The sequence below is a fragment of the Mytilus trossulus genome, chromosome 7, assembly GCF_036588685.1.
Source record: "Mytilus trossulus isolate FHL-02 chromosome 7, PNRI_Mtr1.1.1.hap1, whole genome shotgun sequence".
NCBI classification, from domain to species: Eukaryota; Metazoa; Mollusca; class Bivalvia; order Mytilida; family Mytilidae; genus Mytilus; species Mytilus trossulus.
The window spans coordinates 9709069-9728912 of NC_086379.1; the positions used below are offsets into that span (position 1 = coordinate 9709069).

The 19844-nt window shown below is 31.9% G+C and overlaps 1 protein-coding gene across 8 annotated transcripts in view; it reads left to right on the forward strand.

Annotated features, from left to right (window-relative positions):
- LOC134724605 (vitamin K-dependent gamma-carboxylase-like) overlaps positions 1-18866 on the forward strand; it is a 38903-nt gene extending 20037 nt beyond the window's left edge. For 7 of the 8 annotated variants that reach the window (XR_010108453.1, XR_010108454.1, XR_010108456.1 and 4 more), the window contains 10 exons: positions 950-1131; positions 2951-3097; positions 4887-5018; positions 5992-6149; positions 6876-7045; positions 12359-12489; positions 13804-13951; positions 15894-16068; positions 17187-18398; positions 18468-18866. Coding sequence is in view for 1 of the 8 variants with exons in the window: in XM_063587727.1 (XP_063443797.1) it covers positions 950-1131; positions 2951-3097; positions 4887-5018; positions 5992-6149; positions 6876-7045; positions 12359-12489; positions 13804-13951; positions 15894-16068; positions 17187-17337 (1394 nt within the window). In the remaining 7 variants the exon portion in view is untranslated. Of the gene's footprint in view, positions 1-949; positions 1132-2950; positions 3098-4886; positions 5019-5991; positions 6150-6875; positions 7046-12358; positions 12490-13803; positions 13952-15893; positions 16069-17186 lie in introns of all 8 variants that reach the window. The other variant, XM_063587727.1, reaches the window with a different exon arrangement.
- Positions 18867-19844: the final 978 nt, after the last annotated feature.

Below are 19844 nucleotides of genomic sequence, written 5' to 3' on the forward strand. Positions count from 1 at the left end.
AAGTCGCACTAATTTTATTTTATTTCCTGAATGCACATTTTACTAGCTATCTTCTCATATTTATTTTTATTTTTTAGTTTTCTTTCTATCACACGAAATAGGTTTTTCATGTATAATCGGAACAAAATTGTCATAATCTGTCACTTGAAAAAATCTTCTGACCAATACTATTTATAATATATTTGACAAAAGTATGATATAACCTACATTTTGGTGCATCATTCAATTTGTATGCTCCACCTACATAGTAGGGCGACATTGTGTTTTTTGGTCTGTGTGTCAGTTTTTTGGTCTGTCTGTCCATTTTACTGTATGTCCTGCTTCAGGTTAAAATTTTTGGTCAAGGTAGTTTTTGATGCAGTTGTAGTTCAGTCAACTTGAAACTTAGTACACTTGTTCCCTATGATATGATCTTTTTAATTTTAATTACAGTTTTTACTCCTATTTCACAGTCCACTGAACAAAAAAAATGATAGTCCAAGTCGAGCATCTGTGTACTATGGACATTTTTTTGTTTTATCAATTTTAATTTAAAACCCCCAGCTATTCTAAATCTTTTATTTGTGTCCATTAAGCATTGATTTTATAAATAAAACAGGAACACTCATTATTTTTCAGTAAAAAATGTAAACTAAACTTTAACAATTAACATTTGATAATATTCCTCAATGAACAAATGATGAACCCAAAAATAATATATGGAATTAAACACTACCTTTACAACTTGAACGTTGTTTTTTTATTTATTTAAAAAAAAAGAAGATATTATTTAATAAAAAATAGATAGACTTATAAAGTTCACAACAACAACAACATTACAAACACACGTAGTTATATACTCTATTTTTCTAGTGAGAATGGTTATGGAGACTTGTTTAATTTAATGACAAGTTGAATAACAGACCCCAGGTAGAGTTTTCTAGTTTTAATGTATATAATTCTTTTACAGGCATGTTTTCCTATACCATGTTAGCGACCATGTTGATATATTGTTATGCTGATTGGCCAAGGTTGCTGTTCCGTAAATGTCCTCAGTGGATAAATATTGTCTTACCTTCAGATGATGCAATACAGACAAGTAGTTATTGTATCTATAGTAAAGAAGATATCAAACCAGAAAATAGAAAAAAGGTAAAAATAAAATCTTTCAATGGATAAATGAAATCTAAAAAGTTTTTCAATAATTTTATTGATTTGAAAAGGAGTAGGTCCAGTAAGGACAGATTTTGGCCTCAAATTTCAGGTTCATTTGTCAAAAGATTTTGACTTTTAAACACTTAAGTGTCTATTTCATTTGAATCAATTAGTTTATGTGAAAGATTTTAACTGATTTAGTTATTAAAAATGATTCGATTTGAGCTCAAATATGAAAAATCTACCAAATATGCCGTAAAATGTCACTTTTCAAATGTTTTTTGTCAAAAATGAAAGTGGCTGCATCGGTGTTCATCCTAAACCTTTATATATGTTATGTAATTTATGATAAAATACAACTTACATTTCAATATTAAGGATGAACACAAATGCGGCCACTTTCGTTTTACACAAAACCCATCTAAAATTTAACTGAAATGATAGAATTGTGAAGATTTCAGTAATTTAGCATGACTAATTTAGTTTAAACATTTTTATTTATAGTGGATTGGGAAACAAGTTTTGCAACTTATATAAATCCCTTTCCACTTTGCGGGTGGGAGAGCATGACTAAATGGTGCTAGTACCCGATATATGTGCATTGCATTGTCAAAAACAGCTCATATTTAATTAGCAGAAGCATTCTACTGTCCAATAAATAACTAAAAGTGTAAATTTTAACAATTTTGTAAAACTGCTGTATTTTTGGGCCAAAAAGGGGTCTTACTGGACCTACTCCTTTCAACAAGATAAATATACATTTTTTTATTATTTTTTTTGTCATATATATTTCTCACTTATTATACATATTAATAGGATATATTTGGTAAATGGCTTCTCAAAAATTCAACATGGCCTTCGGACAGGATTAACTTGACCTTGACCTCATTTTTTGGATCGATGATCAAGGCTAAATATTTGAGGTCAAGTCTGTATCTTAAAAACTGGAACCAATTGGTCAGCTATATTCTGTGTACAGCATGATTGTAAGCTTAAGGTATACATGACTGGCAGGTTATATATGACCTTGATGAATGTATGGGTTTAACTAATTATTGAAGACCGTACTGTGACTATAGTTGCTAATTTAGAAACTTTATATTAAAGTCCATGCTATATAGCAGACATAATATAAAAAATATATTTGTTGTTGATGCATGCGCTTATATGTTTTCCAATCCCACTAATAATGATGTCATAAAAAAAAAAAAAAAATATATGTATTTCCTATCTTGTCATTGTCAAAGCTAACATATCATTTTTATATTGGCCATTTAGTCTTAATTTGAAAATTTCAGCTATAATTGAGGCTATATTGGGACCAATGATAATACTACCTTATGTAATTTTGGGATTAACATTTTTTGTATACAAAACATTAATGTCATCTGACAGAAGGTTTTCCTCAAGTAAAAATAAAAAGTGGTTTTATATTTCAAGTAAATTTGTTATTTATGATCATTCCTTTTGCTTAACTGACCTGTGAGAATGACTTGGCAGATGCATAGATAAATTATAAGAAATAAAATTTTTAACAACTTGAAATGGACATTATTTCAGCACATTTTGTCAGCATGGTGCTGTATGTCAACACCATTATTCAATTAAAGAACAATATCATGTACAGGTTTTGAATATCAATTATATAATACAGTTGGGAAAACTCATTTTGAAGTTTTCACAATGTAAGTTAGACATTTGATTTGACAAGTTATGATTTATTCCTTGAATGCCTACATCCTTTGATCTACCAATAGTTTAACTGAAAATAATGTGTGCATCCAAGTTTTATATACATTTTTGAAATTTATTACAGAAAACAAATGAGTCAAAATCAAAAGACCCCCCATCAAATAAGCCTCCCCCTACAGCTCCAGGTTACACCCATCAGATATGGACATTCATTGTTCTAACTTACATAGCAACACAGCTTGTCCTGCCATTCTCACATGGACTTACTAAGGTGAGTAACATATGACATAGAATCAACAATCACTGTGCCATGTTACATAGCCATTCAGCAAATCTTATTATACTGAAATGGTTTTCCAAGGATAGAAACTTAAAAAATAAATCATAGTCAGTTCTCTTTGCCATAAATTTTACATAATCCTAATTAAACCAGTAACATGCAGAGTAATCGAACTTATTATGACTGGAGTAGTTGCATATGTTCAAAACTAGTTGTCTCAAGAACTAGGTGCTTCAGAGACAGGTTGTCTCAGAACTAGGTGCTTCAGAGACAGGGTGTCTCAAGAACTAGGTGCTTCAGAGACAGGTTGTCTCAGGAACTAGGTACTTCAGAGACAGGGTGTCTCAGGAACTAGGTGCTTCAGAGACAGGTTGTCTCAAGAACTAGGTGCTTCAGAGACAGGTTGTCTCAAGAACTAGGTACTTCAGAGACAGGGTGTCTCAGGAACTAGGTGCTTCAGAGACAGGTTGTCTCAGGAACTAGGTACTTCAGAGACAGGTTGTCTCAGAACTAGGTGCTTCAGAGACAGGGTGTCTCAAGAACTAGGTGCTTCAGAGACAGGGTGTCTCAGGAACTAGGTGCTTCAGAGACAGGTTGTCTCAGAACTAGGTGCTTCAGAGACAGGATGTCTCAAGAACTAGGTGCTTCAGAGACAGGGTGTCTCAGAACAAGGTGCTTCAGAGACAGGGTGTCTCAGAACTAGGTGCTGCAGAGACAGGGTGTCTCAGAACTAGGTGCTGCAGAGACAGGGTGTCTCAAAACTAGGTGCTGCAGAGACAGGGTGTCTCAGAACTAGGTGCTGCAGAGACAGGGTGTCTCAGAACTAGGTGCTTCAGAGACAGGTTATCTCAGAACTAGGTGCTTCAGAGACAGGGTGTCTCAGGAACTAGGTGCTTCAGAGACAGGGTGTCTCAGAACTAGGTGCTGCTGAGACAGGGTGTCTCAGGAACTAGGTGCTTCAGAGACTGGGTGTCTCAGAACTAGGTGTTTCAGGAACCTAGGATTGTCGAAGCCGTTCTTATCTAATAGTGGTTGAATGGTTATGATATAATTGTTTATCAAATCAGTTGGAACCTGGGAGTCGGTGAAAGGATCATGGATAAATTAAGGTTATATTTTTCAGACTACTTTTTGATACAAAGTTATTTGTGTAAATATCGTTGTTCCTTTGTTAAGTTTCAAAGTTTAAAGGTAGGTTTCGTTGTTTTTAAGTAAAGTCTTGACGTTGTAGTTTTAGGTTTTTGAGTTAATTAAAATATTGATATAAGAGTATCTCAGATTCTGTGAAAACAGATACGAACATATAGTTCATAAGCCAACAACTATACAGTTTCAATACATTTATATAAAAAAGAAGATGTGGTATGATTGCCAAGGAGACAACTATCCACAAAAGACCAAAATGACACAAACATTAACAACTGTAGGTCACTGTACGGCCTTCAACAATGAGCAAAGCCCATAACACATAGTCCACTATAAAAGGCCCGATAAGACAATGTAAAACAATTCATACGAGGAAACTAACAGCCTCATTTATGTAAAAAAATGAACGAAAAACAAATATGTAACACATAAACAAAGGACAACCACTGAATTACAGGCTCCTGACTTGAGACAGGCACATACATAAATAATGTGGCGGGGTTAAACATGTTAAACCCTTTTTTAGTACAATAAAATTATTTGAATTTGAATTTGAATTTGTATTTACATGACTATTAAAGAGACATTTTTGCTATGTAATAATTCTTAGATGTTTGATTTGTTATTTATTTAGGGTTACAATAATTGGACAAATGGCTTGTATGGGTATTCTTGGGATATGATGGTTCATAGATGGAGCACACAACACATAAGAATCACATATGTTGATAAAAAGACGGGAGATGTTGGTTATTTGGCTCCTGATGTAAGTTACATTACTTTTGATAGACTGTGCATTTGTAAAACTTGTTTATATAAAGACTTGACATGATTAGCTCTAGTAAGTAACTGTATTAGTCTTCTCTAATTTGTACAACGTCAGACATGACATGTATATATAACTGATGCTTATTGCATGATGTTCATAATGTTTATATATCAGGTAAATTTCATGCATGACTAAATCTGGTTATTTTCTCTGTAGACAATTTACTGTTGAACCTATCCTATACAAATATATTCCTGCAAAGACAGTAGACTTTTGATATACATGTACTAATACAAGGAAGAGTTATCTTCCTTAGTGTAAGCAAAACTAAACAACTATGTTATGCTATTGTTTCAGAAAAAGGGAGAAGGTTTGGATCCATTAAAACGTTTAATCCCGCTGCAAATGTTTGCACCTGTCCTAAGTCAGGAATCTGATGTACAGTAGTTGTCGTTTGTTTATGTAATATATACGTGTTTCTCGTTTCTGGTTTTGTTTATATAGATTAGACCGTTGGTTTCCCCGTTTGAATGGTTTTACACTAGTAATTTTGGGGCCCTTTATAGCTTGTTGTTCGGTGTGAGGCAAGGCTCCGTGTTGAAGGCCGTACTTTAACCTATAATGGTTTAATTTTTAAATTGTTATTTGGATGGAGAGTTGTCTCATTGGCACTCACACCACATCTTCCTATATCTATGTAAATAAAAAGAATGAAAAAAAGCAGGCAGTAAACATAATCTCTTCTTTCTTAGATTTAATAGTTTTGTAAATTATAATTATGGTTCCTACCATTGTGCTTTATAGGTTAATAAAAAGCCAAAACTCTAAAAATGCCTAGCTCATGATAAGCCTGCAGGAAATATTAGTAATGAGGAGTGAAAATTTTATACTACCTGTATCTGTGAATGTTTTAATGTTGATTGAAAAGAGGAAATTTTGAATGGAAAATATTGTTATGTTTTATTTCTAGGCATTCAATAATGAAAGGCATTCAAGATGGAGTGCTCATGCTGATATGGTCAAACAATATGGAACCTGTTTAGCTGATAGATTAAAACAGTATGATCTTGAGGACATTGAACTCTACTTTGATATCTGGAAATCACTGAACCAAAGATTTCAACAAAGGTAAAAAATATTAATTTTGGTTTTTCTGTATCAACATTACATAACATAAAACTAAACAAAAATATATACTGTAGATAACATTTTTTTTTTTGGGGGGGGGGGGTACTTTCTATTAAGAATTTAGGAAAATTATACTCTGTGGATTGTGGAATATGTATCATTTTCAACAAATTAATTTGTATGCCATATATTATTTTATGAAGAAAAACAGTAAGAAAAATTGTTTAAAAAATTATCTTCCATTAGTGTAATTAGAACTTTTGACATGGAAATTCTTCTACCAAAATTATATCTGACAAATTAACATGGTTAACATTACTTTAGATTGAAAATATGTATTTAGCATTAACATTAATTATTCTAATGCAATAGCGTTTGTAATGTTCATTTTGATTGGATAATGCCAACTATTTCAGGACATCTATTCCACATTTGATGGTATGAAAATATACATTCATGTTTTCTTTCAGTGCAATAGAATGGAGATAACAAAAATTGAAGTTTTGAAGGCATCAATTAAATAACTCAATTTGCAATCACCAAAATTGTTGTTTTGATTTTTAATTCCCATTTTGATGAAGTTGGTCAATTTACAGTGTACCATCGTTTGAGGTATGTTTTCAATTTTTCATAATGTCTAACAATATTTTTTGCATTTAGAAGTCAATTACAACATGTACAGTGTAGGCACGACATTTTGTGAATAGTACTTCATTCATTTTTCAGAATGTTTGATCCTAGAGTGAATATTTTAGAAGCAGAATGGCATCCATTTAAAAAAACATCCTATGTTGAACCACTATTAGTTGATCTATCAGGTTGGAGACAAAAGTTAGACCAGATTAAAGATCAGTTAGATAACCATACAGATGTTGTCTTTGTAGCTGATTTCCCAGGTAATGATATTCATCAGTTAATCATAGAAAAGTTGTCTTTGTAGCTGATTTCCCAGGTAATGATATTCATCAGTTAATCATAGAAAAGTTGTCTTTGTAGTTGATTTCCCAGGTAATGATATTCATAAGTTAATCATAGAAAAGTTGTCTTTGTTGCTGATTTCCCAGGTAATGATATTCATCAGTTAATCATAGAAAAGTTTGTCTTTGTATCTGATTTCCCAGGTAATGATATCCATCAGTTAATCATAGAAAAGTTGTCTTTGTAGCTGATTTCCCAGGTAATGATATTCATCAGTTAATCATAGAAAAGTTGTCTTTGTTGCTGATTTCCCAGGTAATGATATTCCATCAGTTAATCATAGAAAAGTTGTCTGTGTAGCTGATTTCCCAGGTAATGATATTCATCAGTTAATCATAGAAAAGTTGTATTTGTTGCTGATTTCCCAGGTAATGATATTCATCAGTTAATCATAGAAAAGTTGTCTATGTTGCTGATTTCCCAGGTAATGAAGTTCATCAGTTAATCATAGAAAAGTTGTATTTGTAGCTGATTTCCCAGGTAATGACATTCATCAGTTAATCATAGAAAAGTTGTCTATGTTGCTGATTTCCCAGGTAATGAAGTTCATCAGTTAATCATAGAAAAGTTGTCTGTGTAGCTGATTTCCCAGGTAATGATATTCATCAGTTAATCATAGAAAAGTTGTATTTGTAGCTGATTTCCCAGGTAATGACATTCATCAGTTAATCATAGAAAAGTTGTCTGTGTAGCTGATTTCCCAGGTAATGATATTCATCAGTTAATCATAGAAAAGTTGTCTATGTTGCTGATTTCCCAGGTAATGATATTCATCAGTTAATCATAGAAAAGTTGTCTGTGTAGCTGATTTCCCAGGTAATGAAGTTCATCAGTTAATCATAGAAAAGTTGTATTTGTTGCTGATTTCCCAGGTAATGACATTCATCAGTTAATCATAGAAAAGTTGTCTGTGTAGCTGATTTCCCAGGTAATGATATTCATCAGTTAATCATAGAAAAGTTGTCTATGTTGCTGATTTCCCAGGTAATGATTTTCATCAGTTAATCATAGAAAAGTTGTCTATGTTGCTGATTTCCCAGGTAATGACATTCATCAGTTAATCTTAGAAAAGTTGTATTTGTAGCTGATTTCCCAAGTAATGATATTCATCAGTTAATCTTAGAAAAGTTGTCTGTGTAGCTGATTTCCCAGGTAATGATATTCATCAGTTAATCATAGAAAAGTTGTCTGTGTAGCTGATTTCCCAGGTAATGATATTCATCAGTTAATCATAGAAAAGTTGTCTGTGTTGCTGATTTCCCAGGTAATGACATTCATCAGTTAATCTTAGAAAAGTTGTCTGTGTAGCTGATTTCCCAGGTAATGATATTCATCAGTTAATCATAGAAAAGTTGTCTATGTTGCTGATTTCCCAGGTAATGACATTCATCAGTTAATCATAGAAAAGTTGTCTGTGTAGCTGATTTCCCAAGTAATGATATTCATCAGTTAATCTTAGAAAAGTTGTCTGTGTAGCTGATTTCCCAGGTAATGATATTCATCAGTTAATCATAGAAAAGTTGTCTGTGTAGCTGATTTCCCAGGTAATGATATTCATCAGTTAATCATAGAAAAGTTGTCTATGTTGCTGATTTCCCAGGTAATGACATTCATCAGTTAATCATAGAAAAGTTGTCTGTGTAGCTGATTTCCCAAGTAATGATATTCATCAGTTAATCTTAGAAAAGTTGTCTGTGTAGCTGATTTCCCAGGTAATGACATTCATCAGTTAATCATAGAAAAGTTGTCTGTGTAGCTGATTTCCCAGGTAATGAAGTTCATCAGTTAATCATAGAAAAGTTGTATTTGTAGCTGATTTCCCAGGTAATGACATTCATCAGTTAATCATAGAAAAGTTGTCTGTGTAGCTGATTTCCCAAGTAATGATATTCATCAGTTAATCTTAGAAAAGTTGTCTGTGTAGCTGATTTCCCAGGTAATGACATTCATCAGTTAATCATAGAAAAGTTGTCTGTGTAGCTGATTTCCCAGGTAATGAAGTTCATCAGTTAATCATAGAAAAGTTGTATTTGTAGCTGATTTCCCAGGTAATGATATTCATCAGTTAATCATAGAAAAGTTGTATTTGTAGCTGATTTCCCAGGTAATGACATTCATCAGTTAATCATAGAAAAGTTGTCTGTGTAGCTGATTTCCCAAGTAATGATATTCATCAGTTAATCTTAGAAAAGTTGTCTGTGTAGCTGATTTCCCAGGTAATGACATTCATCAGTTAATCATAGAAAAGTTGTCTGTGTAGCTGATTTCCCAGGTAATGAAGTTCATCAGTTAATCATAGAAAAGTTGTATTTGTAGCTGATTTCCCAGGTAATGAAGTTCATCAGTTAATCATAGAAAAGTTGTCTGTGTAGCTGATTTCCCAGGTAATGATATTCATCAGTTAATCTTAGAAAAGTTGTATTTGTAGCTGATTTCCCAGGTAATGAAGTTCATCAGTTAATTATAGAAAAGTTTTCTGTGTAGCTGATTTCCCAGGTAAGGATATTCATCAGTTAATCTTAGAAAAGTTGTCTGTGTAGCTGATTTCCCAGGTAATGACATTCATCAGTTAATCATAGAAAAGTTGTCTGTGTAGCTGATTTCCCAGGTAATGATATTCATCAGTTAATCATAGAAAAGTTGTCTGTGTAGCTGATTTCCCAGGTAATGATATTCATCAGTTAATCATAGAAAAGTTGTCTATGTTGCTGATTTCCCAAGTAATGACATTCATCAGTTAATCATAGAAAAGTTGTCTGTGTAGCTGATTTCCCAGGTAATGATATTCATCAGTTAATCATAGAAAAGTTGTATTTGTAGCTGATTTCCCAGGTAATGATATTCATCAGTTAATCATAGAAAAGTTGTCTGTGTAGCTGATTTCCCAGGTAATGATATTCATCAGTTAATCATAGAAAAGTTGTCTATGTTGCTGATTTCCCAGGTAATGATATTCATCAGTTAATCTTAGAAAAGTTGTATTTGTAGCTGATTTCCCAGGTAATGAAGTTCATCAGTTAATCATAGAAAAGTTGTCTTTGTAGCTGATTTCCCAGGTAATGATATTCATCAGTTAATCTTAGAAAAGTTGTCTTTGTAGCTGATTTCCCAGGTAATGAAGTTCATCAGTTAATCATAGAAAAGTTGTATTTGTAGCTGATTTCCCAGGTAATGACATTCATCAGTTAATCATAGAAAAGTTGTCTGTGTAGCTGATTTCCCAGGTAATGACATTCATCAGTTAATCATAGAAAAGTTGTATTTGTAGCTGATTTCCCAGGTAATGATATTCATCAGTTAATCATAGAAAAGTTGTCTGTGTAGCTGATTTCCCAGGTAATGATATTCATCAGTTAATCATAGAAAAGTTGTCTGTGTAGCTGATTTCCCAGGTAATGATATTCATCAGTTAATCATAGAAAAGTTGTCTGTGTAGCTGATTTCCCAGGTAATGATATTCATCAGTTAATCATAGAAAAGTTGTCTGTGTAGCTGATTTCCCAGGTAATGAAGTTCATCAGTTAATCATAGAAAAGTTGTCTGTGTGGCTGATTTCCCAGGTAATGATATTCATCAGTTAATCATAGAAAAGTTGTCTGTGTAGCTGATTTCCCAGGTAATGATATTCATCAGTTAATCATAGAAAAGTTGTCTGTGTAGCTGATTTCCCAGGTAATGATATTCATCAGTTAATCTTAGAAAAGTTGTCTGTGTAGCTGATTTCCCAGGTAATGATATTCATCAGTTAATCATAGAAAAGTTGTCTGTGTAGCTGATTTCCCAGGTAATGATATTCATCAGTTAATCATAGAAAAGTTGTCTGTGTAGCTGATTTCCCAGGTAATGAAGTTCATCAGTTAATCATAGAAAAGTTGTATTTGTAGCTGATTTCCCAGGTAATGATATTCCATCAGTTAATCATAGAAAAGTTGTCTGTGTAGCTGATTTCCCAGGTAATGATATTCATCAGTTAATCATAGAAAAGTTGTCTTTGTAGCTGATTTCCCAGGTAATGATATTCATCAGTTAATCATAGAACAGTTGTCTTTGTAGCTGATTTCCCAGGTAATGACATTCATCAGTTAATCTTAGAAAAGTTGTCTGTGTAGCTGATTTCCCAGGTAATGATATTCATCAGTTAATCATAGAAAAGTTGTCTGTGTAGCTGATTTCCCAGGTAATGATATTCATCAGTTAATCATAGAAAAGTTGTCTGTGTAGCTGATTTCCCAGGTAATGATATTCATCAGTTAATCATAGAAAAGTTGTCTGTGTAGCTGATTTCCCAGGTAATGAAGTTCATCAGTTAATCATAGAAAAGTTGTATTTGTAGCTGATTTCCCAGGTAATGATATTCCATCAGTTAATCATAGAAAAGTTGTCTGTGTAGCTGATTTCCCAGGTAATGATATTCATCAGTTAATCATAGAAAAGTTGTCTTTGTAGCTGATTTCCCAGGTAATGATATTCATCAGTTAATCATAGAACAGTTGTCTTTGTTGCTGATTTCCCAGGTAATGATATTCATCAGTTAATCATAGAACAGTTGTCTTTGTAGTTGTTATTTTTTCTGTTATTCTTATCTTTTGTAAAGAACATTAACCCAAACCACCTTTATTTGGCTCTAATGGTGTTTCTAACTTTTAGAAGTCCACTTTATGATACTTATTTTGAAAGTTATGCATGTTCCCTCAACCTGAGGCTATCTATTGTCAGGTTTCTCATGCATAAATTGCATTTTGAGCTCAAATACGGACTTGGAAAATTGACATTGGATGAAACTCGTTTTTTCTGGAGGGTTGGGCTTCACTTTGGTGTCTTACACAGGAAGTTCAGAGGACTAAAACTTGCAAAAAAAGTGCAAACGCCCAGGCATATAAATACTGATCATAATTAGTATTGAAACTTGCATAGGAAACGACTACTTCCAGTTTCAGTTCCAGTTGAAGTCAAAAGTTGGAAAAAAATCATGAAATACTGTATTTTTGGTGCAAATGACCTTCTTTAGACTGTTGAACCAAGATTAGATTCACTCCCACCTAACAACTATTGGGGGTCAAGAAAAATGTTAAATAATTTCAACATGAAAACTAACAGCCTTATTTAACAACAAAACAGTTTACGAAAAACAAATACAACATATGAATGATGACAATATATGACTGTGAGGTTTTTAAAATGGCATCATAAACAAATACTGTATTTTGAACAAACTGTTTTCATTTTGATAGGCTTATATCTAGAGAATTTTGTGCAGGAAGATTTAAGTAATACCAGTATAACCGTCCTTGCTGGAGAAATCCTTGTTGAACTGGTAGACAGAAAAAAGAATTATACCCTCAGTGTTAACCAATCAATGCAGGTATATTTACGTTGTATTTCTCTGTTAACATCTAGTATAAGTTTGTCAATAGTGTGTTACATAGTGGTTAGGTCAATTAAAAGGAATCCACTAGTGGTAAGATAAGGATATTTGGTATACAGTTGTATTAGCATTCATATATCACATTTCCATGGAGATTATTTGTTCCTGCTCCCTCAATCAATGTTCTATTGACTTTGAAAATTTAAATAGTTTACACTCTACACTTTAAGGGGAACCATTAATGATGCATTACTGATATACAGTGTGCAATTGTATAAGCATTGGCATATTTTATTTCTGCAGAGATTATTAAGCCTGCTCCTTTAGTCTTGGTTCATTTACTTTAAATATTTTTTATAGCTTACATTTAGTGTAAAGCAAGTCATCAAAGCATGTTTTCACCATCAATTTTATATTAGATATTTGTAAAATTGTTGGTATATTTCCAAGCTAGGTCTGTTTTATAAAGAATGGTAAGTTGTTGTGGTGATTTATAATGTTTTTGCAATGCATACTTATAATATTGTCAAACATATTTTACATTCTTCTTAAAGTCATATGAAATGAGTGACTGGTGAAAAATAATGTTAATCCAATTTTTGAACCAATGCATACATATATCATAAACTAAGTCTTCTGTGCACAATTTTATCATTTTTTTCGCATAAATTTCATCTAATTGTCAATTTTTTTGGCAATCAGTCAGTGCTGTTGTGAAAATATGGCAGGTAATTAAAGTTCGTGTTTTGAAGCCGAAGTTTAACGATTGTCACCCGTTTGTCAACAATCAACAAAGAAGCATGGATATTGAGCACATGTTTAACATGTACAATCAGATAATAGTTATTTCAGAAACAGTTCCATGCGTATTGTGATCACCGGATTTTCACAAGGAGGGTCACGCTAAGGTCACTTTAGATAAAGAAAATATGTCGGCCAATTGATTCTTGGAAGCAAGCAATTAAAAGAAAGTAAACTTCTTCTGAATGTGGACAAATTGAAGAAAAAGTATATGTACATAAATTTTATAATGAAAACCATCCATTTTGTTATAAAAAAACATATGCCTCATTTTTTTTAATTTGAGGTTTCATATGACTTTAAAAGACTATAAAGTATATCCTACCATTGTCACTTACTTTTGTATGTTTAATGTATTCATTCTGCCCAGCCCCTTTACCTTTCCTCCCCAGAAAAGTCATTCCATCGGAATTTTTTTTTTTTAACTGATATTTTTAATTAAAATACGGAATTTATTGATACATGTTTTCATTGATGTAACTGGTATAAAATTACATTTATTGTTAACAGCTTCCACCAGATGAGTTCCACAATGTACATACCATATCAGAAGTACCTTCATGTTATATGTACATGTTTGTCAACACAACTGATATTGACTATGAGAAAAAGTTTAGAGAGTATGAAGAGTATTTCAACATGACAAAGAACTGTACAGGTAGGTACAAATTATTGTCTGATGAAAGATAATTCAAGAACTGTACAGGAAGGTACAAATTATTGTCTGATGAAAGATAATTCAAAGAACTGTACACATGGTACAGGAAGGTACAAATTGTTGTCTGATGAAAGATAATTCAAGAACTGTACAGGAAGGTACAAATTATTGTCTGATGAAAGATAATTCAAAGAACTGTACAGGAAGGTACAAATTGTTGTCTGATGAAAGATAATTCAAGAACTGTACAGGTAGGTACAAATTGTTGTCTGATGAAAGATAATTCAAAGAACTGTACAGGAAGGTACAAATTGTTGTCTGATGAAAGATAATTCAAGAACTGTACAGGTAGGTACAAATTATTGTCTGATGAAAGATAATTCAAAGAACTGTACAGGTAGGTACAAATTATTGTCTGATGAAAGATAATTCAAAGAACTGTACAGGAAGGTACAAATTGTTGTCTGATGAAAGATAATTCAAGAACTGTACAGGTAGGTACAAATTGTTGTCTGATGAAAGATAATTCAAGAACTGTACAGGAAGGTACAAATTATTGTCTGATGAAAGATAATTCAAAGAACTGTACAGGAAGGTACAAATTGTTGTCTGATGAAAGATAATTCAAAGAACTGTACAGGAAGGTACAAATTGTTGTCTGATGAAAGATAATTCAAGAACTGTACAGGTAGGTACAAATTGTTGTCTGATGAAAGATAATTCAAGAACTGTACAGGTAGGTACAAATTATTGTCTGATGAAAGATAATTCAAAGAACTGTACAGGTAGGTATAAATTGTTGTCTGATGAGAGATAATTCAAAGAACTGCACAGGTAGATACACATTATTGTATGTTGAGAGATGATTAAAAAAACTGCACAGGTAGGTACAAATTGTTGTCTGATGAACTATTATTCAAAGAACTGTACAGGTAGGTTCAAATTATTGCCTGATGAAAGATAATTCAAGAACTGTACAGGTAGGTACAAATTGTTGTCTGATGAACGATTATTCAAAGATCTGCACAAGTAGGTACAAATTGTTGTCTGATGAACGATTATTCAAAGATCTGCACAAGTAGGTACAAATTATTGTCTGATGAAAGATAACTCAAAGATCTGCACAGGTAGGTACAAATTATTGTATGATGAGAGATTATTAAAAAAAATGCACAGGTAGGTACAAATTGTTGTCTGATGAAAGATTATTGACTTGGCAGTAATAAGAGAACATCTGTGTCTCACTGATGTTCGTGTGTTTAGGCAATGATTTATTTGTAGTGCTTATACCTTTATTGGCTGCAAGATTGATACCCACAAAAGGGACTCAGACTCTCAAATTTTATTAAAAATATCATATGAAAAGGTGTTTATCAGAATGAAGAAAAGATTCCAAATTTTACTGTACAAGGATATCGATGTGATTTAGTGAAATCAGAACAATCTCAAGCTGAAGTATTTTGTTTAACTTTATTAGCCAAGATTTGTGGTCACATTACCTTGAAAATATTTTAACATGTTCATCATTATGTATGATTTTAACTACTGGTATATACCTAATAAAAGTGTTGACCTGGTTGTGATTGTAAACTAAACATGGAACTGTGATACTGAGAGCTAGCTATATAGGCATGATGTCCTATGAAAACATCATCTTGTCCAGTTTGTCATCCACTAAAAGAATATTTTACCTCTAAAATCAAAAGTGCTAATTAAGTTGTCAGATTAACTTGCACATGTGTATTTAACCCCCCCCCCCCCCCCCCCCCCCCAAAATAATAAATAAATAATAACATATGTTTTATTTTATATGATAGCTTGAGCTTGTTCCATTCAGACAGTGCTATTCCTACATGGTTACTAATGCTCTTCTCCAGAATATTGATTTTGATATCTTGTTAAAGAAGGAAAAAATAAAATTTCCTTTGTTTACTATTTTCAGACAATTGTGCAGAAGCCAGTTCAAATTTGACAAAAAAGTTTGCAAATGATCCTAAAAGAGATCATTATGATCAGAGAATTGCCAAGAGAGAAGAAAGACAACAGAAGATACAACTACCTGCTTGGAGCAAATTCTTCAAATTCATCAGCTTTAAATTGGATATTTTTAGAAGAAGGTAACTGTCACATAAAATTGTTAAAATACTACAAAATGGCTTTGAAAGAGGGGGACTTACGACCTGAGGGAGGACATTTACCAGGCGTCTTTTGTACTACTCTGTCACATTCAAAATGAAAAACATTTAATGTTTATATCATTTTTAGGGGAAGGGATTATATTTTTCTAATAATGGAAATGTTTTCGTTTTTTTTATTTAGATGATAGCTGCATTGAAAATACATGAAAGACAATTGTGAGAACAAATTTTTGAACTATGTACTGTACACGTGGAAGTTTTCAAATGCGATTATTTACACGTTTATCACAATCACATTTAATGCATATTAAAATCCACCAAACAAATAGTCTGGTAATAAAATCAATGTTAATTTGAAGGATTTACCCATCATTCAAAGAGTGAATTTACCCTAGCACAGAGAGTTGTATGCATTGAATTCACACACACATTTCCTTACAAAATTTAAAAAAAAACAACAAAAAAACACAACCAATAAAAATATCCATTTTTACAATAATACACTGTTAATCTCATATACTCGTCTAAACATCAACCCAACAATGTTAGATCTGTAAATTTTCTTTCGCAAATTTTTGGTTCTTCCCTCGCCGGGATTCGAACCCATGCTACTGTGATATCGTGACACCAAATCACCTGCACTGCAGCCATCCCGCTAGACCACACGACCACCTGGGCTCTCAAAAAAAGAGCTTTTGCTGGCCATGTGTTACCTTTCCACGTCAGTTTTAATCTAGCGGCGTACTACAGTACATGATATATAAGGCATGAAGATGTTATTGTTACAGATCTGCTTAATTATCTATAGTAAAGGATCCTACAAATTAATGTAAGATACAGTCACAGAAAATAATTATATTCATAAGTACGTCTGAGTCAGTGACAACCCTACAACAAATGTATCCATCGGATATATTGATTTAGAGAAAGACAAGCATTATAGTTCAAAGTGTCTCCATTGTTTATTTTCATTGTTTTATGTATGTAAACTGTATATTATGTATAATGTTTTAAGCCAGTGGCCCAAATGGGCGTAAAGTGCTTTTCAATAATGTAAAGTTAATTGTTTAACAACTTGACTATTCATATTATTCTAGCTTTACACTGATAGGAGGAGCTGTGAAATGTATGGTTTTACAGCAGAACTTTGAGAAGTTCCTGACCAGTGTTTATGAATCAGAATCGTCTGCTGGAAACAATTCTCCTGAACCGGGGACCAGTCATGTAGAACTTAGTGTTGATATATAGGAATGTTCAACTACCACCATTTTCAGATGATAAAGTTTGCAATATTGTGATCGGTTGGAATTATTATAGTTGCAATAATCAAGTAATTTTTGTATATTGATACTGTTTAGAGAAAAGACTGCTTGCTATGAATAGCAACTGATATAGGAGAACTTTATACATAGATTTAACCTAATATAATATATTCGTTATCTGAGGAGTAAAAGAATATTTTTCATGAGAAGAAAGACATTGAAAATGTTTACAATCTATTTTCCTGTCAAATAGTTTGTTATTTCTTTTATTTTTCATATGTTTAATATATGACTCTATACAGAATCATGTTATGCCCTGTCTGGGTTGTTAGGCATTTAGAATAAGATTGATCCTTGTCTGTTATACATCTATACATTCCTGTGTGTTTTTTTAGGTCCAGGTCCATTTCTTTAAATCCTGTGATATTTTCAATTGTTGTTTAAAACTTTAAACCTGAATTAGATATAAATAAATGGATTTGGGTCTACTTAAAAAAATAACTATGTTGATGTACTTATGGAATTACAACTAAAGTATTCTTCGTAGAACAGTGATATTCGTCCACATTTTGAACCATTTGGCTAAACTAACATAGAGCACAAGTATTGTCAAAATTTACATTTTTTTGCCAGTGAATTGCGTTTTATTAAAGTTCTTAGATTCAATTTTTTTTATGAAAATCGGAGATAGTTTGAGATATATTTTATTTTATGGCTTCATCCCACAATTGTACCTTTTCTTATCTTTAAAGTCTATGATAATACATTAATATTTCATGTAAGGTCTAGTTGTTGAATACTATTTTTCTCAAGTATTTTACTATTTCTCATTGTGCCATTCATGTCTTGATTAAGGTTGACTTGTAAATGTTAATTGTAATATAACTTGTAGTGAAATCATTATATAACTTGTAGTGAAATCATTATATAACTTGTAGTGAAATCATTATATAACTTGTAGTGAAATCATTATATAACTTGTAGTGAAATCATTATATAACTTGTAGTGAAATCATTATATAACTTACTGTGTCTGTTACCATTGAGGTATGGACTGAGTTTACATTGAAGGTGATATTGTAGGACATGAAGCTAATATTGTCTGTTACCATTGAGGTATGGACTGAGTTTACATTGAAGGTGATATTGTAGGACATCATAGGAAGTCATTTGGTGAAAGTTATTAGTTGACGTAATGGAATTCTTTACTTGTTAAAGGGCGATATATATATAGTAACTATTATGAATTTGGTTTTATGTTTTTATTATCAATTGGTGTAGAGAGAAATGATAATTTACATTTTTTGCAATATCAGACTTTCTCAATTCCCATTTGCTGCTTCATATTTTATAAGTCTGGATATTTTATTATTTATTAAAGCTTAGCTTTGTGTTTCCTGTTTAAAGCTTGTATATAATTAAAGACTGTCCATGCACGGTTTTTAAATGTCTCAGGCAACCATTTTTAGCATTTATGGTGGTACCTAACACTTGAACTAAAATTAATTTTGCTCGTTTAATTTTCTTAAAATTTTGATAAAGTATTAACTTTGACCCTTTGACAAAAATATAAAAAATTCAAAATATTTGAACCAACCGTTTTATCAGAAAAAATACACTGGTTACATAGCAGTTTGACAAACACTTATTTTGACCATTGAGAAGCTAAATATTCCCTTATGAACACAACGTCATTAAAACGTTCTGCTGATTTTATAGAGTTATCTCCCTGTAGTGTTAGGTACCACCTTAAATAACAAGATCTGTTTTGTCTATAGAGACTTTCTTGGCTTATGTTCCAATCTTTTTTTTGTATTTATGTTTTTATTTGTCATCATGTTGTTTTGATGTGTACAGTTATCTTAAGATCTTTCTGATATGTGTTGTTGAAATCCTTTTTGAGATGACAATATTTTTTGTACTTTCTTCAATTTCTGTACCGTAGCTTCAAATGTTTTATATGATATATATAATAAAGGCATTGTTTAATAAAAAAAAAAAAAAAATCTTTTAAGTTGCAAGAAGATAATGAGAACGATCTGATTAACTCTTTATAAAAAATATTTCGCAAGCACATATTGTAATTAGTTTATCAATTTTTTAATCATTTTATTTTATTTTGAAATTCTTATATTAACTAGAAATCCATTTTTATATGTGGTAATATGAGCACTGTACAATATTTACTTATTTTTAGTGCATATAGTGTAACACCGTATAAGAAGTATATTCTTAAAAAATAACTTAGCACATACTTCAAAAAATATAAAGAACCTATTATTGCATTGTTGTTATGCACTTGTTATGTAATTTAGTTGTTGATCAGCGTGTAGTGACCTACAATTGAACTAAGTTTTCATTTCTAACTAAATATATTTAGAAAAAGACAATGTGCATTGCATTCAATTTAATTTGTTCAATAAAATGACTTATTGCTTTGTAGTTGGCTTTAATTCAAACATGGTTTGCTGTTGCTAAGCAACACTGTGTTGC